Below are 26,682 nucleotides of genomic sequence, written 5' to 3' on the forward strand. Positions count from 1 at the left end.
GCTCTGTTGAATGTGTGTTGCAGGTGCATAGGTCGCTTACTTATGTTGGCTTTATTGACCGGCATTGTGCTTGCTCATGTCAAGTGGGCTTCACTTTTCGCTTTTGAGAAAATGTGTCAATGCCGTCCACTCATCAACCTGGCCAACAAACACAGACACAGCACGTGTTTCTATCAGTCGTCAGCTAAACGGTCCATCGGTAACGGATTGATGGACCTTAAGTTAGTACTGATGAAACTCCCTCCCCTGAAAATGAGCGCACACCAATGAAAGTGAAAATTTCTGACAAATAAACACATAACCTACTTTTTAAAGTGGGGTGTATTTTTCAACAGGAAGTCCTCGGTTTGTTACGAGATTAACATATGACAGGTTATTAACAGCGTGTGAGCAATTTGTTTGTGCGGCGATGAGGCAACAAAAGTTGGTTTTTCATTTGATTGTTGAGAAGTGTTTTGTGTCAATGACAGGAACACTTTGGAAACACCTAACCCATTCCTCAACAGTATGGGTGACGACACTATTCAGGTCGCTTCATGAAAAACCGTCAATGATACAAATAGACGCTTCAAATAGACTAAACACAAAGTATCTGGGAATAAACAATTTATTCTGTTGTTATTCTTCTCATCCAACCACAATCAGAACCACTCTATCAGTAGTTATTTGAATGATTTTCTGCTGATAGAGAACATTGAGGTGTTATTAATATGCATGAATGCATGTATGCATGTATGTATGTTAGTAATATGCTTACAATGATGTTTCCCATGTGTTTAATTTTCTAGCAATTTGTTCCGCCGATCAGCCGGATGTCTTGAATCCATGGGCGGCTCCACACGGTGAAAGTGCACTGGTAAGGCTGAGGAAACAGTTCAGAATACTTATTAAACGGTTACTGTATCTGACATGATGCTGGCGAACTGCAACAGATGGAAAAATGAAAGACAATGTATCATATGTGTGATTATGACATGGCACCCAACTGAGGGGGAGGGGGGGGGGTACCCCGCACTTACAGACGTTTTCATTGTGGTCAATGATTTGGTTGACTTTTAATTTTTGGCCCTGACAATTCTTCTCGCAGACGGGGAGGAAAGATTACTCTGACAGGCCTTTTCCAAATTTGACAACAAACTTGGTCCAGTAATCAGTATGTGTCCACTGCTTTACACATTCACAAAAAAACAACGACACTTCCTTGAAGTCAAGACCATCAAACGGAAAAACACGAAACGTGGTTTGTCATATAAGCACGCATTTATGCTGTGTCATATTTTGATTTACAAGGTCACTTACTTGCAACCAGAACGCCTTAAAGTACAACATTTGGGCAACCCTGACCAGTGACCGCTAGGATGTGCTGAAATCAAAATCAATGACTACTTATCCTACCTGCGCATCGGCTGGCATGGCGCACTCATCAGGAGCGTCCTTCCTGCAGTTAGTCTTCACCATTTTAACAGTGAAGACATACTTGACGCCAGAGACAATCTTAAACACACACACACCAAGTAGTTTGCGTTATACAAACATTACAGATGAACCGATATGCACCAATTTCCTGCTACAACTTTGTCACTAACCTGTTTTTTAGAGTCGATCACTTCTTTGCCGACTCTGAGGAACATGTCGTTCGTGGCCGCATTATGTTGAGCAATGGCGAAGTTGAGGGCATTCCTCGTGCCTTCCTCGTTGGGGTCTGCATTGCTGAATCCTCCGGTTAACGCGCCGAAGCCTACGGCGCAAACTACGCCGAGAAAAACGAAGGCTACCCTCGAAATCATTACTCAGTTTCTTTAGTCAAGACCACCACGCCGTTACTTTGCTTTGTTATATAAACAAAACAACCACGTCACGTTCAAGTCGCGCGATGTGATTGGGTCCTTTTTGGGCCAATTGAAATCGTCTGTTGAAGTTGCCCCATTGCTCCTTCCACTGGCGTCAGATTTGTCCCGGAATAACCCCGTCCAACTTTCGTATTCTGTACATTTTCAACGCTTTGTATTTAGCAAAACGGTACTCTATAACAATATTTGCTTTTATTTGACAACATCTAAGTGGTTTTCCTCCTTTGTTTGGTGCACAATTGTGAAATACGTGGACGTTCACCTGAGGAACACAATGCAAAGAGTACATTTTTTGAAGTAAGTATATACAGTCAGCATCCATGTTTCATTTGATTCACTGAGGAATAAACTAATATGTGTTCAATGGTGCAGAGACTGCTTCCTGAACTTGGATACTTTCCACAAGCAGATCGTGATCGGCACAGCGGTAGCAGCAGGCGTCGCCTTGCTGTACGTTGAGCACAGAAGATGTCACAAAGTTCAAATTATTCCCCAAGGTGATGGGTGGTGGGGAGCAGGCGAGAAACCACAATCAGAAGATGACAAGATCTACTATTTTGAGGTGCAAACCTCCGATGATGAAATCAAGGTGAATTGGATGGTCAATTTAATGGAATTGAAAATATCCCTTTTTGAAAAAATATACCAAAACTTGATCTTTATTGTGGAGATATGTGCAATCATGGACCAAATGCCAATTCCTCAGGTCCTTCAAGAGCGCCTTGACAATACCCGCTACAGTGACCCTCTGGAAGATAGCACATTTGAGTATGGATTCAATTCCACTTATCTCAAGCAAGTGGTTTCCTATTGGAGACACCAGTTTGACTGGAAAAAACAAGTGGCAATGCTGAACAAGTATCCACACTTCAAAACAAAAATTGAAGGTATTCATCTGATCTACCAGTACCTCAAAGGATGGATTAAAAGACCCCAAATAGACACCCCCGAAAATTATACCGAAAAATTGTAAAGTTAATATTACAAAGTTTTAGATGTGGTAATGTTGAAATTCCCAACAAAAGGTCTATGCAACTGTAACTGAAATTGTTTTCATAATTATTTCTTCCCAATAATTTTGTAGGATGTATTTTTTTTGCAAAATATCCTTATCAAAATATAACTGAAGATCCAACATTTTCAGCATGGCACTAAAAATTTGCATATTTTAACTCCATTGCAACTCCAAACTTTTGTCCTTTTCAACAGGATTAGATGTGCATTTTATCCATGTTCGGCCAACTCCCCAAAAGAATCAAAAAGTGGTCCCACTTATGCTTGTTCATGGCTGGCCAGGCTCCTTCTTTGAATTCTACAAGATCTTGCCACTTCTCACTGAGAGCCACAATGATCTCGCCTTCGAGGTCATATGTCCGTCTATACCTGGATATGGTTTCTCGGAGGCCCCTCATAAACAAGGTATATTTCTCTGTGGTAGAAAGATGATTCAGGGCATGTTGTGGGTATTTACCTTCATACTTCCTGACCTTCTTTGTAGGTTTCAACACTATTGCTGCTGCCAGAATTTTCCTGAAATTGATGGAGCGTTTAGGGTTCTTGCAGTTCTACCTGCAGGGAGGAGACTGGGGCTCTTTGATCACCACTAATATGGCACAGATGAAGCCTCAGTAAGACAGTCTGAAAAACAAGATTCAGCAATTGATAATATGATGCTCACCATACTGAAATTGTCTCCTCACACTTAGTTACTCCCACGCTAACAATACAGAGCCTTAGTGTGTGTGGAAGTGCATTGTGCAATAATTGTGCAAATGCTGCAAATTCCACAATAGGGTTAAGCACTTGCTGTGTCAGCTTATTGACAGTCATCTGAATGACATTTAGCCACATTCAGTGATAAATGCTTCAAAATGTTTTTACTCTGCACACAAGTTGAGCATATATGCAAAATTACGACTTGATTCTTGGGTAAAAATCTTGTTTAAATTTTTTGTCTCACCAAAAGCTTATCCAAACAAACCTTTTTTTTTTTTTTTTTTAATCTCATACAGGTGTGTGAAAGGTCTTCACTTAAACATGGTTACATCAAGAAAAGGGTTTAAAGTGATGCTGTCCCTCCTGATTGGCCCTTATCTGCCCCGCTTGGTGAGCCTGAGTCGGGAAGATGTCCGCCGCTTGTTCCCATTTTTTAAAAAGCAAGTGTGGACCATCTTGAGGGAATCCGGCTACTTCCACATTCAGGCTACCAAACCAGACACTTTAGGTAGGTAGGAACATAATTTTGCAACTTCTGAGACATTTACCTTTTGGTGTTCCAAAGTATTTCAGTCTTCAAAAACAGAGGAATGCCTGCACTGGTTCAACAGGTTGTGCGATGAATGACTCCCCGGTAGGCTTGGCTGCTTACATTCTGGAGAAGTTCTCCACCTGGACTGACATGGAGAACATACACCTGGAGGATGGTGGGCTGGAAAGGTCTGAGAGTATTTTTTTTTTCTTCTCCATCTATCAGCATTATTTCTGGGGTTGCTCATAACTGTTGTTGATTTACACAGGAAATTTAGCCTGGATGACCTCTTGACAAATGTCATGATCTACTGGACCACAGGCTCCATCGTCTCCTCCATGCGTTTCTACAAAGAGAACCTTAAAGAGAATATTGAAAACAGGATTGACTCAAGGTATGTCGATTAATATCTCTATTTGAGGCCCTGTGTTTTTGAAGACCTGTGACAACAATAATCTTTTGTTGTAGGACAAGAATATTTGTGCCGACAGGATTGGCTGCCTTCCCTGGAGAGCTGATGCACTGCCCTAAATCGTGGGCCCAAAATAGGTTTCAAAACATTGTCTCATACACAATGATGCCTCGAGGTGGTCACTTTGCTGCCTTTGAGGAGCCTCATCTGTTGACTGATGATCTAATACAGTTTGTTAGAAGGGTGGAGTTTTGAATACCCCATACTATGCACAATATCTCTTGAGTCTATAATCATCCTTAATTCTTACATATTCATAAAAGTAGACAAATAGTATATTGTAAAAACAAACATTTGATTAGATTTATCACTACAAGATTTACTGGGGATTATAACTTCATAAATTCTTCCTTAAAATGTTACAAAAAGGTTGTAACTTAATTCTCACAAATTCATAAAAAGTAGATAAATAGTACATTGTAAAAACAAACATTTGACTTGATTTATTAATGCAAGTTTTACAAGATTTAAGTTCTTCGTTAAAATGTTGCAAAAAGGTTGCAACTTAAGTATTTAATTGTCATTGCATGTAGATTTTATATTCAAATCCCATTTTTTCCCTCTCCTTCCTTGGGGCATAGCAAATATTGTTAAATATTAGGGGAAAATGCTTTGTTTCATCGTAAACCATACACAAGTATAAAAACAAGTAAATGTTATTTACATGTTGCTCAATTTTGTAATCGGATCGGTTTACTTAAACTAACTACCATTGGGCCCAAAAATTTAAATTGCGCAAAGCATAGTATTTTACCTGGAAAAATTAAGAACAAAAACAAAATCAAACATGTCGCTTGTGTAAATCAAATTAATTTTAATAACAATTAATATGGCAAAGTTTCATTAAAAATATACAAGTAAAAATTAAAAATATTGCACTCAATCACGAAAGCCTTTGATGGTCGTAGGTGCTTGAAACCACACATATTCCTTCCAGTCCACTACGTCTGTGCTTTTGTTGCTAAAACTGCACAGATCAGTACAAAGAGCAATCGTTTGTTTGTTGACTGAAGTTGGCACTTTAAACTGGAGTTTAGGGTGGAACCAACCAACCCCACAGTCTCTGTGGGCCAGCGCCAAGACCGTGGTGGGCATTAGACGGCCTGGTCTACTATCAGACAAAAGGTCAGCTACAAAAAGTGTGCGGAAGAGTTGTCGTAAACATGACGACATGCGGAGACATCGTTCGCCACTTTCTAATACCAGTGCCTCCAGGTTGATCTCGTAGATCTCTTTGGGGAGGATGAGCGAACCACCCATTAGCAGCAGAACCCGGGGTACCTTGCTAACAGTGAACATCACCTCCAGCTGATGCAGCACCTCCTCCAGGTCCTGAAGCGTCTTCTGACATTTACGTCCATTTACGTCTGCCATATTCACTTTCCTTCCACAAACGTCTTTATTCTACAGAAGCAAACAGACAACCAGAAAAAGTGTATTTAGACTCAAGCAGAATAAAAATATACTGGACATCTATGATGATGATCATGTTTGTGCGATGGGACTGAACACTTACCACTTTTGAGTCTTGCCATTTCTTCTGGGAGTACACGAGTTGGTCATAGGTCATGGGCAGTTGTTGCCTCTGATACAAAATGCACTTGAGGATTTCGCTGACAAAACGGCAGCAGCCTTCTCGAGTCACTGTTCCCGGGAAGACCACATTGACAATTCCCTCCTCCTTTGCTCTTCTCGCCATCTCTGCGTCACTCTCGGCTGTGTTAAATTGATGTTTCTCGGTTGTCACGCTGCAAACTCCTACTTCTGTGTTTTCTGGCAATGCAAGCAGAAAATGAATAAGCAATTAACTAAGTGTGTCAATCTGAGCTTGTTGTGTGGTGAATGAAACTTGCTTGTTTGGAAGATATAAACAAACTCATCTTTGAACAGTGGTTAGAAATATAGTACATATCCATCAGTAGAACTTCAGTAGATGTTATTATTGACCAATTTACTAATCTTGCTCTGTAGCTCACAACATTAGAAAAGTTCTGGGAGGTTTTGATCAGCAAACGTCTGTGACAGTACAAATGAATGATTCAAATAATTAATCAAATCAGATCTGGACTTACCAAGCGAGTTGCTTGAAGACACAGTGATGTTGTCGTTCTGTTGGGCGCTGTTAACTTGATCCTGGCTTTCGTCTTCAGAACATTTAAATTCTTTTTCACCCACTTCTGGTTTGCCATCAGCCGCCCCGACATTTTCCCCTGTATTTGAATCGTCGGGAACATTCAGTAACTTTGGTGCGATCATCATTTCAGCATCTGCTAGTTTTTTTGAAGACGGGATTGGCTGCTTCATTATTGCCTTCGACGCTTGCGATTATTTTCTGTTTTGCTTTTAGTTTGATCGGGTTTGGGTAAACGCAAATTTAAAAGTTGCCGCCGAGTGAGCGACTTCCACTACCCCAACGCATTATGGGGAAATTATGGCCTACGATGCATTCAAATGCTCACGGAAACGTCGGAATTCTGAAAGTCAATTGGTGAAGTCTGTGGTCATCAACTGTTGTCACTATCGCGTCCACATTTTCCTGTTGTCACACCCCGTTTTTATAGAATTGAAGAGCAATAACAATAATAAAATGTGTTTTAAAAATAGCCTTTGGAAACATGTGTAGCATATGAACATTTAAAACATAACTACAAATCCCTACATGTTCAAAGTATCATTTTGAGTACGTTACCTATTAAGAAACTAAGGATGTCCGTGACAACTACCTGTAAAAAAATAATTAGTAATTTAAAGATATCAAAACTGCGTTATGGACCGTCTGCGCTTGTAAACAGCGACCTCTGCTGGAGAGAAGGTGCAAATCACTCACTCAGACACCACAGGTGAATTAATTGACTGAGTATTAATTGACGCTCAGCATGCTCAGCCTGCGCAAAAGCTGCAGTTGTTTTCCCCGTGATGGCCTCAGTTCGCGTCGCAGTTCGAGTCCGTCCACTAAACAAAAGGTACTAAAAAATACATTTTAAAAAAAATGCATGACTTGATTATTGTTCATTTAGTCACAAAACTTTACTTCTCCACAGAGAACAACGATTATCATCCAAGGTGGTGACGCGTTTGGAAGGAAACAATATATATTTGTATAAGGTACAGCGTCTATAATGGCAATGCACCGTGGGCCAGCTTCATGCAAAGTGATTGACCCTCTTGAAATTCTTTAGCCATCATCAGTTCGAGGAGATGAAAAGAACACGAAGATATTTACTTATGACTTCTCATATGACTCAATTGACCAAAGTCCCTCGTTTGCATCTCAGGAGAAGGTATCCAATCTGTTGTGTCGTTGCAGATTTTGCTTTATTGGTTTTTATAGTATGTTAATGAGTTTTAAACGTTCTTGGTCTACTTTTTTTGTAGATATTCAATGATCTGGGGCAAGATGTCTTAAAAGCTGCATTTGAAGGTTTCAATGCCTGTGTGTTTGCCTATGGCCAAACTGGATCAGGCAAATCCTACACCATGATGGGTCATGCAGTAAGGTTTCTACATTTTCCAGCACTGTTACATACGTTTTAATCCATGTAAAATGTTTCAGTCACTCACTTAGCAAAATAATGGGAACACCGGCATCTGCGAGAGCTGTATGAGATGATTCCAAAGATAACGTTCTGTTTTGACTCTTTTACTATAGTAGAAGTAATTGAGGAGAACTTAAATATTCAGTGGAGGACCTCAGAGAGGCAAATTACAACAACTTGTGACTTGAGTCTCAGAAATTTAGGAAGAGAGTGAAGTGTTAGGTGGATTTGTATACCAAAGCGTTGACAATAGAGCCTTGTACCAGATGAAAGTTGTCAGTTAAAGAAATGAGTGGGGCCCGAGATGCAGTTTCAAAATGTATGTGAGCCACTTGGAATTACCAGACGTTGATGAGATGAAAGTTAGATCACATTTTGCACTAATTTATGCAGAAATTCTGGCAATTTAAAGGGCTCGCACACTTTCTTGTAACCATGCCATTTAAAAAAAAAAAAAAAAAGACAGATGAAACTATAATGGAACTCTTTAAACTCATGTATTTGTCATTCACCTAAGACACTACTACTGCGCCAATATAATCAGCACGGAGGAGCTTAGACCGCAAAACATTTTAGTTGTGCTTACCCAGCGTGAACGTAATGTTGACACATCTTACAATTAGAATGTGACCTCATCAGGCATCGTTCCTTTTCTCTTCATTTGTCTCCGCGTTTTCCTGCACTAATCAGAAAACATGATGAGTGCAGCAGCGCGTAGCTTTTCCATTTCCCACCTTGCACTCAAATGTAAATTTCACTCTACCAAGGGGTAAATGAATGTCTACTAGGACACCATCATTGTTCCATTCAACATACTTGATAATTACATATAACGTCTTTAATGCTCGCTATCTACTGCAGTGTAATTAAAACAAGGAATCAAGAGATTGCTTTAATGCTTCACTAACTGCTTGTTGTTTTGTTAACAGACACGCGCATTAAAACAAAATGTTTCAGAATTTTTAAGTGTTTAATTTTCTAGGAAGAAAAAGGCTTAATCCCACGGATCTGTGACGGCTTAATCTCCAAAATCTCAGAGAGGAACACGAGCAATGCAGTGTCATTTCGTACAGAGGTCAGGTATGTGATGTTACTCTCCTCTTCAGGGCATTACATTTATAATCTGGATTTTTCTTAATTTAATATGCATCCCTGCTCCTAACCTCCAAATATTGGTCTCAAACTTGCAAATATAAGCCCCCTCTTAAAAAAAACAAAACAAACACTTCTCAGTTGCATTACTAAATGGCCTCTATTTATTCTACACTGCTCTAAGCACAGTATTTTGAAGGTTTGTCTTACTTTTGTTTGTTAAAAAAAAAAAAAAAAAAAAAAGATTGCTCCACTTTACACTGTACTACCTGCTGCTTACCCTTAGAGTGCACCTTGCCCTACTTCATGCCCCCATTTTGCTGACAAAGAAAGAACTTGCAAAACAAGCATTTTCTTTTGTGGTCTGCTGAATTGAGGAATCCACATTTTGGTGCTTGGGGTGCATTGGTAACTCCTGCTTTGATTGTATTCAACTGTGTTCTTATTTATTTTTTTAGATAACTTTATACTGATTGGAAAAAATAAATTTTAGTATTTGTCCTGTGTCTATCTGCTTCCCTTTCCTCATATCGATGTATTCGATGGTTTCTTATGAGCAACATAAGCGTTTTTTTTTTTTGTTCACCCAACACAGAGCCAGAAAATGGTTGCATTAATGCTCGCTTGCTCTTTGGCCTGTAATGTCTTAGACTCAATCTTCATTGTGTTGAGCCAAAACATATATGCGATATTACTGAAACTGTCCTCCTGAAAAACTGTCTTTACCCTTGTGATCATTTATTGTGATAGTTTTGTTTGTAGTAAACCTACGTCTGGACATGTTTTGATTTTCTCTATCTAGAATTTTAGAATTAAAAACTGCTTTGACTCTCTTATAAGCCAATATTTATCAGGGCTCTAAAGCAAGTTGGGTTTACTGTAGAAAATCCAATGTTAAATTTATTTTTTCACAGTATATATTGTCACGGCTCAGATCAGGTTCAACTTCAGCTTTGATTGTATAAGTATACTCGTGATAATTTTTGGGGGCTTTTGATGATGTGCTGTCATTTACAAAAAACTAACACTGAAATACTTTTGGGCACCAGCTTTATGGAAATCTACAATGAACGTGTGTATGACCTTCTTGAAAAGAGGACTGTAGTCACAGAGAGTGGAGGCTTAAGAGTGAGAGAACACCCGAGGCATGGACCATATGTGGCGAGTAAGAGATTTGAACTCACCCCACCCGAAACACACTTGACATAAATATTTCTTAAAAGAAAAACAGAGACTAAAAACTTGTTCTTATCCTTAGACCTGTCCAAGCATTTAGTACATAGCTACAGCGACATGGAAGAGCTGATTGCTGCTGGGAACGCCAACCGTATCACTGCCAGCACACGGATGAATGACTCAAGCAGTCGCTCGCATGCCATCTTCTCTATCAGCTTTTCTCAGGTAAGGAAGGTGTGGTATACATGAGTGGATCGTGTTGAAGTCGCCTTACATTTTTTGGGAGGTTAATAAATGCTACTGAATGTCTCAGGAGCTCTAATTCGCCTGATTCTAAATTGGCGTCCTGAACTTTTTTAATAGCATCAAAGGCTCATGTTTTTCCATTACAACATTGCAACGAGGTCTGTCATGCCGCTATGTGCTCGTAAGTCGTATTCCTCTGCGAACCTTGCCGCAGACATGGTTTGATGCCGAGTTGCCACGCGAGATGCTGAGTAAGATCCACCTGGTGGACCTGGCTGGCAGTGAGAGGGCAGACATCACGCAGGCTTCAGGCATCAGACTGAAGGAGGGCGCCAACATCAACAAATCACTCGTCACCCTGGGCACTGTCATTTCAGCTCTGGGTAAATGGCGCTCAAAGCAGGACGAGCAGACTGGCACACCATGTTTACTATTATGCCAATAGGCCCATTGATAGAAAAACAACAGTTGCAGCACCAAATTATTCACACTCTAAAGAAATTTAAAGAGAAAGTGAATTTTTATATGAGGGCTGGATAGCTTTTATTACTACTTAATTTCACCACAAGTATGGAAAGTTCAAGTTACTATTTTAGTATGTGACAAATTACTGTTGCATAGATGACTAATTGATTAGAATTGGCACTTTTTAAATGCATGTGTGTTTTTGTTTGACCTTCCAGCTGAGCTCAGTGTAGGACAACCGACAACCAAAAAGATGACCTTCATCCCTTACAGAGACTCTGTTCTTACATGGCTGCTTAAAGACAGTCTTGGTGGAAACTCCAAGACTACAATGATTGCAAGTATGCATTGTACATTTGAATCTCTTCTCAAAGCAGGACAACGCTTTATACTGTATCACTTATTTGGGCCTTTCTCCATGATGTTGCAGCCGTTTCCCCAGCTAATGTGAACTATGCCGAGACCTTGAGCACATTGCGCTATGCCAACCGTGCTCGAAACATCCTGAACAACCCCACAGTGAATGAAGACAGCAGTGTGAAGTTGATCAAGGATCTCCAGGCAGAGGTTACCAGGCTGAAAAGGCTATTGGAATCCAAACCGGTCCTGTATTGTTCCCGTCATACAATATTCAAAGATGTTATTTTTTGCAGACTTCATTAACATGGGCATATATTTCTCTGTGTACTGCTACAGGTGTCTCATAGAAAGCTGTCTTCTTCTCTGAGGATGGAAGAGGAGCTGCATGAAAATGAAGAAAAGGTCACTCTTCTACTGCCAAATGAATAGCTTGAGGGTGCTTACTGTATTTGTCCTCCCTTGCCATCCTTTCCATATCTGCAGGTTTATACTCTAACCAAAGAGTGGACCTGCAAATGGGAGGAGACTCGAGGTGTTTTGCAGGTATGGCAAGTGTTACTTTTGTCATCAGTTTCCTCTGCATTTATTTTAAATCAAACAATTATATTGAGAATTTTTACATTTCAGCCTAGAAGCAGTTTTGACACTTGTGCTTGCAATGAAATCATCTCACCAGTTGGTGTCCCTGCAGCTCCTATAAATACCCAAAAATGTTAGCAGTGGATAGTTGGTAGGCGGAGAGAAAAAGAAAGTCAACCTGGCATGAAATATAACTTTGCATCTATTAAGATTTAAATGGCACCTCAAACGCTGAGTTGTTGAAATACACCTCAGGTGAGAGTGTGACAGCGTTTGGGAGTCTGGCGTAGAGAAACCAAACTGTCATTCACTTGCTTGCAACAATATTGCTTCAGAGACTGAGAGCTTGCAAAACCCTAAGGTTGTTGAAAAGAGAGAGGAAAAATCCACGACAGTTTGAACAGTTACTCTCTGAATGTTTTCCAGACAATCCCAAATCACACCAAATGTCATTGTTTTGGGCCCTCATCATAGTTAGCCAAGTCGCCTGTTCCATTATGCATAAACCGAGATCGTGCCTGTCATGAGAAGTAGTGGTTGAATTATAACCAAACAATGCATGCTGGATGATATACTTGAGTATATCTGCATGTTTTGTGCAGGTTTCGTTGCTCCTCTACTTCTGATATTAAAAAACCAATCTAAATGTTTTATATTCCAAGACAATGTTTAACAATTAATTTGATTTTGGGCTCAAATCATATTCAGCACCTTAAAGTGGCTATTCAGGCACATACTATGTTGAGGTATTAATATTCTATGCTGCAAGTTCGTTGGCAGATGACATTTGCAGCTTCAATAGATCTTTATTCAAAACAATGCTACTGGAACTCATTAGCAGCTGTCACAGCTCCTAATTATGAAATCTTGATTATTGACATATGGCACTTTAATCTTACACAAGTGAGCATGCGGTATTAATGAGGCTGCTTTGTCTTAATCTATTTTAGGGTAAACATTGTCCATTTGACTAAAGCAAATAGGTATTATAGCCGTTTTTATTCCTGTGGACACGTTATGGCATCTGGGCAAAAGGCCATTGTAGTGGAGAACAGCAGGCGCTCTAGTGATTCCAAAACTAGAAGCATTTTAACAACTTTTTGGATTTGACATTTGTCTCTCAGTGCATTTGCATTTTTTTCTGGGCAAAAAATAAGTGGGATACTGTCATGGAATACTTTTGCAGACAACAGAGTTAGGCTTAGTACTTTGAGTGGAATATTGCTTGTCAAGCTTTGTACCATTTGTGGAATGAGTTTTTTTGTTTTTGTTTTTACGAAACACTGCTTCAATATGCCCAAGTGGTGCTTTACACCAGAGGTCATCAAACCTTTTGAAACTGAGAGTTACTATATTGATGCAAAGGGAAACCAGTTTGATACGCGTGTCTGAAATAACAAATTTTCTTAATCAAATTTACTAGTGATAAAAATCACAATACTTTCTCACAATAATTAGAAACCTTATCACTATGCGACACTATTCATTTTTACAAATCTATGCCAGTATTCATATTTCTAAATATTCACTTCGACAAGCGGAGAATATAAGAAAATCAAAATGAGCAGGTGGGCACCACATAGATGACCCCTTCACTATACAAATGGCATACTTTGTAATTCAAACAAACACTTTTCAATCTTTTTTTAGTTTAGATTGGCGTTATGAATCATGAGCTCCCCAGGTTGGTTACAGGGCATGTGGGAAGGAAAAACTAATTAAGTAGATCCAAATCAGTTGCTTAGAAAGAACGTTAATACTGACACTTGCATATTTGAATATTTCTATTGCGTTCTTCTAAAAAGCTGAATCTCGCATACCACCACCATCAGCTTTGGATCCTCAGTTTTCTATCATCCCAAATGTTTGAAATTTGGCACATCCTGGGCAAATTACCTGAATGCAAAACACAAGTACTTATTTTTGCATTTTTGTGTTCAAATAGGGCGCAATTAGTGCTGTTATACGAGCAAAATACCAAATGGCAAATTGTGGTTTTGCCCTAGGTGGTGCATAAAAAACTAATTACAATTTTATGGGCGATCAAATCATGTTTTTTTTTTTTTTTTTTTCCCTTCCTCCAGGAGAATCCACATTAATATGTAATGTTTTACGAATGCATGTAGTATTTTCCTCTGCAGCAAAATTAATTGCACATACGTATCTGCTCAGTTGGCACGTTGGTCCACGTGCCATGTTTGATGGGTATTAAGAGTGATAAGTTTGCTGATTTGGAATTCATACGAGTAAAATAGATCTGCCAATTCAGAGAAAAAAACTAAATGATGCTGATGATAGTATTTAATGGAAAATTAAATGCTACTTTAGCCAATCTCAGCATTAATTACAGTCTGTTCACCATCTGTCAAGTGGAAAGCCGATTTTAGTTTTGTCTTTGGTCAACATGGCACACTGACTGAGTGACCTACTGAAATGGAGATCAGCCTTCACTGCTGCCACATATGTGACTGTGAGGAGACTCTAAAAGCATTTCATCTGTCCCTGATGTCAGAAGAATGTGACACAGTGCATTAATCTGCCAGGCCTCTTCCAACTTCTAATGAAGTCTGTGAAGAATCCCTTTTAATTAAGTCGCAGGCCCTGGTCGATACCTCTCCCGCTTCATTAGAGAGTTGGTGGGGAGGATTTCTTCAATCTCTCAACTGCCACTGAGTGAGGCAGCGGTTGTGGACATTTCTTGTCACCATCCAATCCATGCCAAAGTGAGTAGGCGAAGGCTGGTGTTTAGAGTGGTTTCTATATAGTTCCGCAAGATTTTCCACTGTGCCTCTTGGGGAGGTAGTCGTGATGAACCATAACAATCTGAGGCACGGGTCCACGGTCTTAAAAGGATCATACCTCTTTGAGGAGCACTTGGCTATAAACTAAGAATCCCAAATGCTTAATGCCAAGAGGAAGCTGAGAGATGGTAGCCCCATGAAAGCAAACGAGGGGGAGGCTGCTATCATAGCAACCTGGGCTTCCATAACACCTTAAGAGTCTCAGGCTGGTATTCGTCATGCTACATCTTATTGAAGCAGTAATTAATGCCAAAAGTCGCTCCCACCAAGTATGGGATTAACACATTTTTCAGAACGCCATTTCTTTATTAGAAATAATTTCCTATGTAATTTTTCAAAAATCTTTTGAGATTTTTTTTATACTTTAATTATTTGAGATGCACCCATAAACTGCAAGTACATTATCATTCGAAAATTAATTTTTAAAATAAAATGACTCACCCATTGACTTCTGACGTAGGCTGAGTGAGCAGAAGACCACTGAAGGCAAGTCAGATTCATTCATCAAGATTTTCTCAATCATCAACCGCTGTTTTCGTATTTACCATTAACTGGCTTGATGGCAGCAAGCAACTTCTATATCGCCTGTGGAGGAACAAAAAAAAAAAAAGACACGTGTGTGAACTTCATCTTTTGGATGCTTACTTTTTGTTAGTGTGATCTTGAGGCAGTTTTTTTGTTCTCAAAACTTTACGACTCAAGTGTAAGTCGATGTCTGGCTTTTTACCTTCCATACAAACAAATTCTCAATCATGTGGAATCAGTTTGCTATTCTGATGTACAAGCTTGGAAACGTTAAAAGCGCCATAACCTTGATGGTTCTGTATATCACTAGTGGCAATGGTGCATGTTAGACAATGCACGTGTGTGTGTCTGCTGGCTCTGCGTCTTTTTCGCTCGGCGAACACAACGTACAGTTTGACTCTCACCATGGTAATCTAAATGATTTATTACGTCTCTCTCCCCGTCAGTCACTCGACTGCTTCATAGCAACACATGGCCAAAACTCGGCTATTCTGCTTGGCCTTCAGGCAAGGAAGAGCAGTCATAAAGAATTTAGTTTTCTGCTGGTTGTCATTAAATGTCTGTCAGCTTTTTTTTCATTATTATTGTATGCCATTTCAGCTACGGGCAATTGAGACCGTCTCTGTCCTTCTCATGTGTCCCATAGGAGGAGGCGGTGGCTCTGAAAAAGGAAGGAAACGCTGTGGTTTTGGACTGCCACTTCCCTCATCTCATAGGCATTGATGAAGACTTGCTCAGCACTGGCATCGTTCTGTATTATTTGAAAGTAAATACAACGCTTTATCATAACCTAATTTGCATTCATTTGGCATTTTCTGTTTATTAATCACCAGCATAAGCCAATTATTATGTTTGCAGTCGAACATACCTTACATATTGTCTTCTGATTAATCACTCCCGTAGGAAGGCAGAACCATGATAAACACTAACAAAGGATCCTATGGTTTGAATATTGGTGAGTCAGGGTTACTAAATGATCTAGGCCATTGTTGCGTCATCTGTTGATTTACCGACTAAACTGCATTTTTGTTTCTCAGAAGATGGTCATTCCAGGCTCGACGGTGAACATTGTGTGTTTGAAAACCACGCTGGGACTGTGACGCTCATTCCTCAGGAGGATGCAATGTGCTCAGTCAATGGCACCGTAGTAACTCATCCCTACCAGCTGACTCAGGGTAAACTTGCCTCATATTCTTTCGAAAGAAATGAAAGCAATGACTTGTTTTGCATATTTGGTTATTAAGCTGTTTCATCTCATGAAATCCATGTTCTTGGCTCATCATTTTTTGGCATGGGCGCATTGTAAATACATCTTTTCATAAAACAGGTCTCTCAGAAATCATTGAGGCCATTTTCATTAATTGGTAGATGGCGTTGATAGGGCCTGCGGGTTTGAAGTGGGAGCGAAGCATTACTCTTTCAAAGAACAAAGTCAAACAGTGTTAAGGCTCTTAACCTCTCTTGTCCAAACAGACACTGCTCGCAGGGGCTCGGAGCCTTCCGGCTTACTGCCTCCTCTTCATCAGGGCTTGGCTTTTCGAGATAACAACTCAACAGTGCATCACAGCCTTCTGCTAGCCTTCTTTTATAACCATTTCCCATATCACCTTCATAAACAGCTGTATCTGAAGGCATTTTCTTGAATAAATGTTTGCAATTTTCCATCCAACAGCAGCTGAAATCCATCAGAGGGTGCCCTTGTAGGTCCTTTGTCACTTCTCTAAGTCATTTGTTGTTGCAAGATTACAATTTGTTGGAGCCAGAGATTGCACAGCAGAGCCTGACGTATGGAGACTAATATCACTTCCATTCTATCACTTTTTGAGGATTACCAAGCCTTCCTTGACCGTTTTCTCCCGTAGATTATCCCTTGGTTTAGCCCACTGCCATTCTTGTTAGAAATTGCTTTCTTGGTAGCAAGTCATTCCCTTATGCTCATCTGTGGAATGCAGGCCAACTCCTAATTTATGTCAGCAGGTTTTTAGTGAAGATACTTTACTGCGTTGAAACATGGACAGGGAGGTTTCTATTGGCCAGGTCTGTTGTTTATAACTACACTTGGTGGCAAACGTGGAGAGCCTCAAATCCTTGTCTGTCTCAGTAGGACTTGCATTATTACTAACTACAAATACTTTGTCCTTGCAGGTATCTCAGTAATTTGTCGCTCTGTTTCCTCACTTTCCCTCCAGGTGCCATCATTCACCTTGGGAGAAGGACCATATTACGCTTTAACCACCCCACTGAAGCGGCCTATCTCAAAGTGAAACAGCAGGTAAAGCAGAGCCTGACATACAGTACTGCCTGTCTAATGACTTTTTGCCAAACATCTTTCAATAACTTTGTGCTTTAGCTTAATTGCTTTCACTTAATTGCTTTCTTTTAATGCAATACAGACATCGCCCTCCCCACCTTTGGCTAAGAAATTCATTAAAATACACATAGAAATTAACCAATGCCTCGTTTATATTTAATTTTTCAAAAAGCTGAACACGTGAGCAAAACCAGGCTGGTTGACAAATGCACAAAAAGCTTGAGCTTTATAGGTAGCTACTCAACTCATAAACGTCATTGCAGTACATCAAATATGATAAATTTTAGATGTACAAAATAAAAACCCTTATCTATTTTTATTGAGCAAATGGTACAAATAAAACATTTTCTTATTGAATTGTTTTGAATTGTTCATTTCAGTTTTCGTTTCTTTTATTCTCCGCAGAGTGCGCGGTCATTGATTACCTTGTCACCAAAATCAAAAGTGAACAATCTGAGCAAGATCACACTTGGCCCTTCAAGGTAAGACGTGAGTCAGATGCATACATTTCTTAGCTCCTTACTGGTTCTTGACTCTCTAAGTTGATGCACAGAATTTGACATCGCAAAATCAAACCCATAAATCATGGCAGGGTTTCTGTAAGAAAGTGGGATCATGCAAATGGACATGTCAGTCTGAAGTATTTTATACTCTGCCAATGTAAATCACAGCTGGTCTAGACAGCTCAGAGGCTGTCGCAGGTTGGCTTCCGTACTTCAGTTGCTAGCGAACCACCGTGTCCTTATTAAGAAGAAAAAATAATAAATCACTGAATAACTACATGCACTCCACCAACATACGCACAGGCACAAACAACTTCCGGGCCGATATAGAGAACATCTTTTGTTACAATGATGATCAGGGGCAGAGCGAGGGCATTGTGACAAGGGAAGACATTTCTGCTTTTGGGGGCACAGTGTGATGGCAGAAAAAAAGTAAAGAGCATATATTATTTTATTTGAGGAGCCAGAACGTATTGCCTAATTACATTTGATAATTAGTATAAGGCTCTGTGCATACTGTGTGGCTTGCTTAAACATTTTTTCACTGCCCAAAAGCCCCAGAAGACACTCTCCCTACTAACTGCTACATTGATTGAATATACAGATCTTCGATATTGGGGGGGGGACCCATTAACAACTACAGGTTTTGGTTAGAGTAGCAAATAAAGTGAATTTCTTCATTGTTGAAACGCATATTGAAATTTCAAATTTCTCATCAGTTTTTAAATAAATGTGAAGATTGTGTTGACCCCACGATTCTGAATGGGATAAGTGGTATTGAAACTTTGAAAGTTGAGTAGAATGGTTTCTCTCTGTAAACATTTTTACTCACTTATCTGGAATGTATTTTTGCTTATTTGACTACTTTGGCTTGACTAGCAATTTGAGGAAATAAATGATTGCTTGGCCCTGAGCTTTTAGCTTGCAACATGGCTATTTCAAAACATGAGGTCAGAAAGGGCTACGATGATTACGAGCCAGAGCTCAGTCTTGTGCTTTTATCTTCTCAAAGGCTGCAGGATGTACGCTGTAAAAATGAATTGCATTTCACATCTGCCATCAGCACTACGCAGTGCACACTCAAGTATTTGAAGCAGAGCTTTTAGAACATTCGACAATTACTGTCTTAGTAACCATATTTAGACTTGGGCTTTTTTTGTCCATTGAATCTCTTGTAGCTGAAAGCCCGCCCCCCTCCAATATTTTGTAGGTGTCAGCACAAACTCTTTGTGGAATAAAATTTAATCAAATATAAATCAATAAATTGAAAAAAAATCAACTTAAGGGAACGTCTATACGTAGTATGCGACAGATTTCCCCCTCCATCCAGAAGGATACAACTACTATTGTTCAGTTTACAGAAATACTTTATGCACAATGCCAATGATGGTTATGCAGTGCAAGAAATATAATACAGATCCTTCTACTCGTCTACATAAAGACCAAAAGAAAATTGAGTTTTTTTTTTTTTTTATAAAAATCTTGGGCGTAACTCTAATTGTTCTTAAAGAGGGAGTTTTGTAAGTTGGGGTTCCACTGCATGCACATTGAAAATGTATTGACATATTAGGTTTAGTTCCCCTGTGATTTAGCATAAATAATCTTTACCTAAATAAAATATTAAATATGATAGGCTGAAACAAATTCACTCACGCCGACATCAATGACAACATACACGGAGCGCAACCATCAAAGGGAGTGCTGCATATGATGTGTAAATCTCATATCAACATGTGCACAGTCTTTTTAATTTCACAGCTATTAGGGTGGGTGTAATTTTATCCAGCCTTTGAAACTAAATGGCTGCTTTTTGGAAAGTAGAGTCCAGAGTTGTTGCAACCGTATGTTCTGCCTTTAACCAACTGTGATTTAAAAAAAAAAAAAGCATGCATCGTGAAATATTGTTAATTGTGTATTTGCGTCTATTCAAATTCATTTTAGTGAGTTTGATCTTCCATCGAAGACTGTGGACTCCAAACTCGTGACCCGCAGTTCTACCTTGGCAGCACCAGATAATTTCACAATGACCGTAAGTAAGCCATTTTTTTTTTCCTACCTCTACAGAAGTTATGCACTACATTGAGATGAAATGCATTTTGTCAGCCAACTGTCTGCAGTATTGAGGAACAACTTTTGGAAGTAAATGATTGTAGTTGGCATAAAAGAAACATATCTGTTTTCTCTTTTTATTCCACCTGCAATATAAACTAGGCAATACCTGGAAAAGGTCCCGTCCCTCACTCTAGTTTCAATTTGGATGGAGGCACACAACAGAATGGGGTAAGCACCAGGGGTGACCTGGAGCAGGAGATAGTTCTGTGTCATAAATCACGGCCAGAGCTGATGTCTGAGCACCCTTGGAGGCAAGCTGAGAACGCTGCTGAAGTATCAAGTTATACAAGAGCGCAAGTGTGGTCAGGGGATGCCAGCCTCCAGCAGACAAGTGTCCTGGGCCTAGGTGATGGATGTGTCATGAAGCCAGAGGGGAATGCTAACGAGATCCAAGGTGTTGTGGCTCACTGCTGCAAGGGGAGACCTGGCTCTAGTGGGAGCTCATTAGGCAACGTGTCCCACCTTCAGCATACAGGGGAAACGAGCTCCGTGTCTGTCCCCCAACAAACCAACACCCTTCAACTCGAGGAAAATGCCTCTACGAATCCAGAATTCTGCTGTCCAGCTGAGGAAGCGATCTTGGAGGCACAGTTGATCTTTGGAGACACAAATGATTGTGGCTATTTGGACAAGTCTTTAACACAGGCCGCTAAAGTCTGTGTAGGGGATGGAGTTCAAAGCTCAAGATTGAGTACCTTGGTCAATAGAGTGAGTTGGATTGTTAAAGATGCAGGGCAATTTCTTTGGAGCCCATCGACGCTATTGCAGCAGTTGGAAGAGGAAAGAAATAAGCATTTTGTTAGCCAATGGTTCAATCATCTAATTTCTAAAGTCAATGGAAGGAAGGTCATGTCTGTAATTGATAGCCAAGTCCTCTCCCTAGTAAAAAGTAATTATGTCTTTTCATGTTTCAAGAATAGTGGTATTTATTCAATGGTCAAAGACCTACCACTGATAAAACAGGTCCAGATGGAAATAATGGAACACCTTTGGGCCAAAGAGGCTAAGATGCAGGACTACAATGACCAACATGCCACACTACTCATGTCGTCTACACAGAAAATCATTAAAGCGGATTGGAACCCAGATGACCTTCATGAGCAAGAAATAGTTCATGTGGATTTAGTACAGGAGAAAGAAACACATGCTGAGATGTTCCCACTGAATGACACGATTACCCATACACCCACAAACAAGGATCAGACACCAGATGTGGCTGTCATTCTGGAAAGAAATAAGATGAAAAGTTTTTGTCAACCGCTGATAGATTTTCCCGCTGCCCTTGTGAACCTACAAAATCTCTCATTTCAACACTTAAAAACATCTTTACAGTCAGTCCTATCCAGCACAGCGTTGGCTTCTGAAAAGATTTTAGCTCTCTTTTGGTTAAATGTAGCTAAAATTAGTCAACCTGAACCCTGTCCTGCTCTCCTCGTCCTCTTGGAAACGGAATTTTTGACATTGACTGCACAATCTGAGCAGCTACTATTGTTCCACCAACTCCCTTACTCGCATTTGAAGGAGGTACACATCAGCTTTTCAGGCCATGGCTTGCGTTTGATGGGAGCTACACAGGAAAGCATCCTGGGTCTTTACACTCACAGCAAGACGCTTACCCAAGAGATGTGCTGGGCCATACTCGAAGTCTTGTGCCCTGGAGACAGCCGGGTCACTGAGCATCTGCTGTTTAATGATGACTGGAGGACAGTCGGGAACAGATTAACATTGGACTCACAGGCTTGTGTCGTACCTGACCTTCTGTTGGATGCCGGTCTGAGGGTTTGCTGCCAGTTTCAGAAGAGTCTTGCAGATCTGATTTATTTTCTTTATTGTAACATGGAAGAAGGAGCGTCAGTTACCATTGGGGATGTGCAGCTTTTATTGTACACAAGCGTAAAGGTCGTCTTAAACTCCAGTAGCTGCATTGAAAGTGTGTGCCAGCTTTTACTTACTGAAACGCACATTGGTCTGGTGCAGGAAGATGTTGTCTTTTATCCAACCCCGTGCTCAGTCACCATTAGGCCCTGCCATCGTCAATTCCACAACTTGACTCTTCGTCAGCTTGCGGATGTACGCTGCGTGGTGTTACACGAAGACAAGAATGGAGGTGTCAGTGTGGATTTAATCTTTGCAAATATGAGCGCTCGAGGTCACCCTGAAAGTGTGACCAAAGTACCCACCCTGTCCGCACTTGCTTCGAATTCATCTCCCCATGCAGAGGTGTGGAAATTAACTTTCCCTTGCTCCACCGAGGCAGCATGCCTGATTAATTATTTGTCAAGTGTCTGATCAACAACTGGCAGACAGTAATGAGCTGATCAGCTTGAAGACACGTGGAGAATTGCAAGGAACACTACACCCACTTTTGGTGTCTGGTTTATTCTTTTCATGAAATTGACATTTTATACCACCTGACTTGTATAATTTTAAAACCCACATTTTGTTTTACCTACCACCGCCCACTTGTTTTACCAGATTATGCAGTGGTGCTGGAGGTGAAATACTTGAGTGTTCCAGTTCAGTTAGTTTGATATTTTCTAATTTTAAGTATTTTAATAATTTCAAATACATGTTCATGTTGTCATTATGTACTTGTCAAGTTATGTATACTATTTATGTGAACACATTTTTAATGTTTGACTTTACCAATAAATGTTACCCCATGCTTATGTGACATTTGCATTTCAGATGATTTTCTCCAACTTTATTCATTTTAAATTTGATCAAATTGTCAGTCACACTGTAAATTTAATTCCAAACCTGATCTTAAAGGTTTAATTTTAATCTATTTATTTACTAATAAAATCTGAAAGAAAATCAACAGTAAAAACAGTTCCTGAATGCTTTAAGGAACTTAGTGGAAAACTAAATTTCATGGCTTGTATACCAAGTTGGAGATCTGGAGTGCATGGCCACTTACGTACGGCAAATCTATCTTATTTCTTAAAAAAAAAAGTCTAAAAGGTTAGACCGCTGGCACAAATTGTCTGAAACTCAATCATGTAGCAAAACCCCTAACCCACAATTTTGTATTTTAAAGTAGGTAGCCAAATCATTGACCCATTCATGTTCCAAATTGCTTGCTCTAAGTCACAGCTTTGCCAAATTACTCCAGGATGCACACAGAGAGAGCAACAAATTCAAACACCCTTGCACATTCATAAACAACTTCACCAATCTTGTAGTGTGTGTAAAAAAACAAACAAAAAACAGGATATTGTAGCATTCTAGTGCAAGGAACTCTTAAATCACAACTGAAAAATCTCTTAGTTCTGGGCCTGTGAATGCTTTGACCTTTTCATTGTTTGCGTATGGCTTTTACACCATTTTAATGTTTTATGTTGAACCTATCAACCTGTTTCCTGGCCATTTAGAGCCAGCCAGAACAAGACTAACAAATAAAAAAGGGTACTAAAAACATCACTTAACCGAAATTCAAGTGGAGTTCATCGACTGGTTTGACCACGAGGTGGCCCTGGTCGCTTGCTGGGCTTCCATTGGTGAAAAGGAAATGTTTGTTCTAAGATAGACGGTTGATCCAGCGCCTAGCCACTGGTGGGCACTGATTTTCTAATCACACCTTATGACTTCCCGATGGGCTCTCTGGTCCCAAGACATGCCATCATTGACACCCCATAACAGGATAATTTGTTTACCGTCTACTTTGGAAGCATGTGAACATGACCCAGACAGTTCTCTCACTGCTTAGTTGTTGATGGGATAAATCTTTTTGAGCCAATCTTAATCTTTCTGCCTGCCTGCAGTTTCCAAAGTGATTTAATGATTTACATTTTCAGCAGAGGTGTTTTAGACTTTCCCAAAGCTTTAGCTTATTTAGAATGTGGTTCTGCATATGTTTCAAATGGTGATCAATTGATTTAGCATGCTTTTTTTTTACATTCAAAGGAATAGATAAAATATAGGCTAAATGCCAACATTGCATTCCCTCCCATTAATGCTACAGGGTATTGACTTACAAATGTAAAGAGCAAAGAAAACAAAGGCTAATTAATATACATATTTGAAAGTATTTACGTATTTCCATTTGTGCTGTTACGTCTGATACTTCAAGCCAGAAATGTCATTTGTGACTCTTGGACGTCATGTTCTAAATGTCATTGTGGAGTAGTGAAGGCAACAAGTGGACACGTTTGTACATCCCCTACCAGTGTGGTCCATGTTCTGACAAGATGTGCTGGCTTATCCTTGCTGAGGATGTTTAAATCACTGTGCCGCTGACACTCTTATTGCTGCAGTGAATCTCCACGAGTGGGCTGCATAATATGGCGCACTGACTATACTGGTTGCTCTCTCATGCAGCTCCCCTGTTGTGTTTTATGCATGTGGCTTTTTGTTTGATGTCCTCATGCTTTTGAATTATGTAGTGCTGTATTAACGCCAATAACTTCTGAATTGTAACGTGTCTGCCTAGTTTAAAGCTGTTTATATAAGCTAAGCTCTTTGGCGGATAATACATTTTGTTTTAAGAGATTATTTTCTAGTATTTTGCTTCATGTGAAGTCAAGCCTCATGTCACACTCACGAGGTGCTGTGCCAACCATATATTGCAATTTACTGTAAATGGCCAATAGCGTGTGGCAGCTCCACTAGGGGCTTTGATTGTCATCAGATCCAACAATAAAATTCTGCTTGTATCGGTAAAAGAAATAGAACTGATTAATCTATATTTATGTACTTGCTGTACAGGCTAAATGCATTGCTAATGGATTACAACACCGGTGTCAAACTCAAGGCCCGGGGGCCAGATACGGCCCGCTACATCATTTTATGTGGCCCGTGAAGACAAATTGTGCATCAAATTCGTGTGTCATTACTAGAATTGCAAATTGTCTTCACATTTTATTTTGTATTTCTAATAATATTTTTTTAATATTTGACCAGTTTTTACACGTCTGATTTGAATACGAGTTATTTGTCAGTTTGTTTTGTAGCTTTTACTGTATATAATATGAGGTGCTCATACATTTATTTGGGTTGACAGTCATAATGGCCCTCCGAAAGTAGCTATGATTACAATGCGGCCCGCGAAAAAAATAACACCCCTGGATTACAAGGACAAATATAGATTGTGCCGCGATTGTTAGCGTGACATTTGTTTGTGGCACTTTTGAAGCAATCAAAATTTCAGCTGTATTGGACATTAAGGAGGTCTAACACATTAGTGGTGTGCAACATAACACCAAACAAACCAATACATTGCTATTTTAACCACGTAAAAGTATGCTGGAGAAAGATAACGAACGTCTAGTTAATTCCAATGCTGCATCAGTATGTCGATGAGTCGTTTCTTTCCTACTGTGGCTAGGTTGAGGATCAAGAAACCAATGTATTCAGACACAGGGCTATGGTAATTTGGCTGTGTCCACTGCAAAAAATATTGCCTCTACTGATCACAAAGCTCAGGTCACATTAAAATGAGTATGGAACTTGTGCCTCTTTTGACTAATTTTACCGAAATGCCCAACTTGAATCATTCAATTTGACAGCGACTGATTCTTCCCAAGCCTAAAAGGAAACATTAATCTCAAAGGAGATGCTCTTGTGATTTAGATGTCACTTTCATCCTTGAGCTGGCCTCATTTGGGAATATATTTCTGTCCAATAAAAAGATGAACTTGTCTAATGGTGTCATTTTCTTATTGGACGTCATCTTTTCCTGCACAAGCCGCAGAGAGCACCATTTTGCATTTATCACCATGAATGTGACAGATTTGGACAACTCAGTTTTAAAGTTGCTCTTATAACAAGCTGCCTTTTAGCGAGTGTCTGTAGACACGATCAATATTTTTGTCTGCTAAGTACAAATGTTGCTGTATCTCAGATAAAAATGTCGAAGAAACCCCCCCCACTTGTTGCCATTTGCTCAATTTAATTGTATTGGTAATTTGCTACCCATATTCTTTGCTTATTTTATAACCCCCCTTGACGCTCAGCAGGAGACCTTTATTCATTTTTCTCATTGAACTTAATTTTAATTGTATACCTATAAAATGTAAATAAACATATTTGCTTTCTTTGCTTGGAACCTTGAGTGGTGATTATGCAGGCAACAATTATTTTACCTTGGTACTGCTCTCTTGTGTGTGCCCCTCTAGTTCTATTGTCATTTGTATTTTTCAGACTTTTGAATCAGGAAAAACATTCAAGCTATCACAAGTGACTTTGAGAGAAGAGATGAAACTGATGCACAGCAGGTTGTGTAAATAATTGGCTGCTCTGTATGAGTGTTAAGATTTGGGACACGTCAGATGTTGTTGAGTAGTGATTGAATTTGGATTTTAATAAGGATCCAAGAGATTTGAAAATAAATAGCCTCAAAATAATTGTCAGCTTCGGCCCTCTGTTTCTGTCAAAGAAAACAAAGTCAAAAAGCAAAAGCATTGCA

The 26,682-nt window shown here is 39.7% G+C and overlaps 4 protein-coding genes across 5 annotated transcripts; 2 read left to right on the forward strand and 2 right to left on the reverse strand.

Annotated features, from left to right (window-relative positions):
* Nucleotides 1-591: 591 nt before the first annotated feature.
* Nucleotides 592-1,850, reverse strand: cst3 (cystatin C (amyloid angiopathy and cerebral hemorrhage)). Its single transcript, XM_088384255.1, has 3 exons — nucleotides 1,587-1,850; nucleotides 1,396-1,494; nucleotides 592-862 (listed from the first exon to the last, which is right to left on the reverse strand). The coding sequence occupies exons 1-3, from the start codon at nucleotides 1,785-1,787 to the stop codon at nucleotides 785-787; spliced, it is 378 nt and encodes a 125-aa protein (XP_088240381.1). The 5' UTR covers nucleotides 1,788-1,850; the 3' UTR covers nucleotides 592-784.
* A 55-nt stretch (nucleotides 1,851-1,905) lies between these two features.
* Nucleotides 1,906-6,046, forward strand: ephx5 (epoxide hydrolase 5). Its single transcript, XM_088384250.1, has 9 exons — nucleotides 1,906-2,147; nucleotides 2,223-2,439; nucleotides 2,557-2,737; nucleotides 3,060-3,269; nucleotides 3,349-3,478; nucleotides 3,863-4,074; nucleotides 4,178-4,286; nucleotides 4,367-4,492; nucleotides 4,567-6,046. The coding sequence occupies exons 1-9, from the start codon at nucleotides 2,125-2,127 to the stop codon at nucleotides 4,763-4,765; spliced, it is 1,407 nt and encodes a 468-aa protein (XP_088240376.1). The 5' UTR covers nucleotides 1,906-2,124; the 3' UTR covers nucleotides 4,766-6,046.
* Nucleotides 5,365-7,021, reverse strand: mad2l1bp (MAD2L1 binding protein). The gene is made up of 3 exons (XM_088384253.1): nucleotides 6,643-7,021; nucleotides 6,087-6,343; nucleotides 5,365-5,974 (listed from the first exon to the last, which is right to left on the reverse strand). Exons 1-3 carry the CDS (start codon nucleotides 6,872-6,874, stop codon nucleotides 5,450-5,452), a joined length of 1,014 nt encoding a protein of 337 aa, XP_088240379.1. The 5' UTR covers nucleotides 6,875-7,021; the 3' UTR covers nucleotides 5,365-5,449.
* A 364-nt stretch (nucleotides 7,022-7,385) lies between these two features.
* kif16bb (kinesin family member 16Bb) lies at nucleotides 7,386-22,950 on the forward strand. 2 transcript variants are annotated; one of them, XM_088384247.1, is made up of 19 exons: nucleotides 7,386-7,533; nucleotides 7,612-7,675; nucleotides 7,750-7,851; nucleotides 7,946-8,062; nucleotides 9,089-9,186; nucleotides 10,248-10,363; nucleotides 10,457-10,599; nucleotides 10,835-11,003; nucleotides 11,304-11,426; nucleotides 11,516-11,688; nucleotides 11,782-11,847; nucleotides 11,929-11,988; nucleotides 15,997-16,116; nucleotides 16,254-16,305; nucleotides 16,388-16,525; nucleotides 17,540-17,622; nucleotides 18,067-18,143; nucleotides 20,106-20,193; nucleotides 20,376-22,950. In XM_088384247.1, the coding sequence occupies exons 1-19, from the start codon at nucleotides 7,487-7,489 to the stop codon at nucleotides 22,563-22,565; spliced, it is 4,026 nt and encodes a 1,341-aa protein (XP_088240373.1). In that variant the 5' UTR covers nucleotides 7,386-7,486; the 3' UTR covers nucleotides 22,566-22,950. The 2 variants fall into 2 exon arrangements, with proteins under 2 accessions (XP_088240373.1, XP_088240374.1); XM_088384248.1 differs by having other exon boundaries at nucleotides 16,391-16,525.
* Nucleotides 22,951-26,682: the final 3,732 nt, after the last annotated feature.

This window comes from Syngnathus floridae, chromosome 9 (assembly GCF_059516105.1).
Source record: "Syngnathus floridae isolate MCC-2025c chromosome 9, RoL_Sflo_1.0, whole genome shotgun sequence".
NCBI classification, from domain to species: domain Eukaryota; kingdom Metazoa; phylum Chordata; class Actinopteri; order Syngnathiformes; family Syngnathidae; genus Syngnathus; species Syngnathus floridae.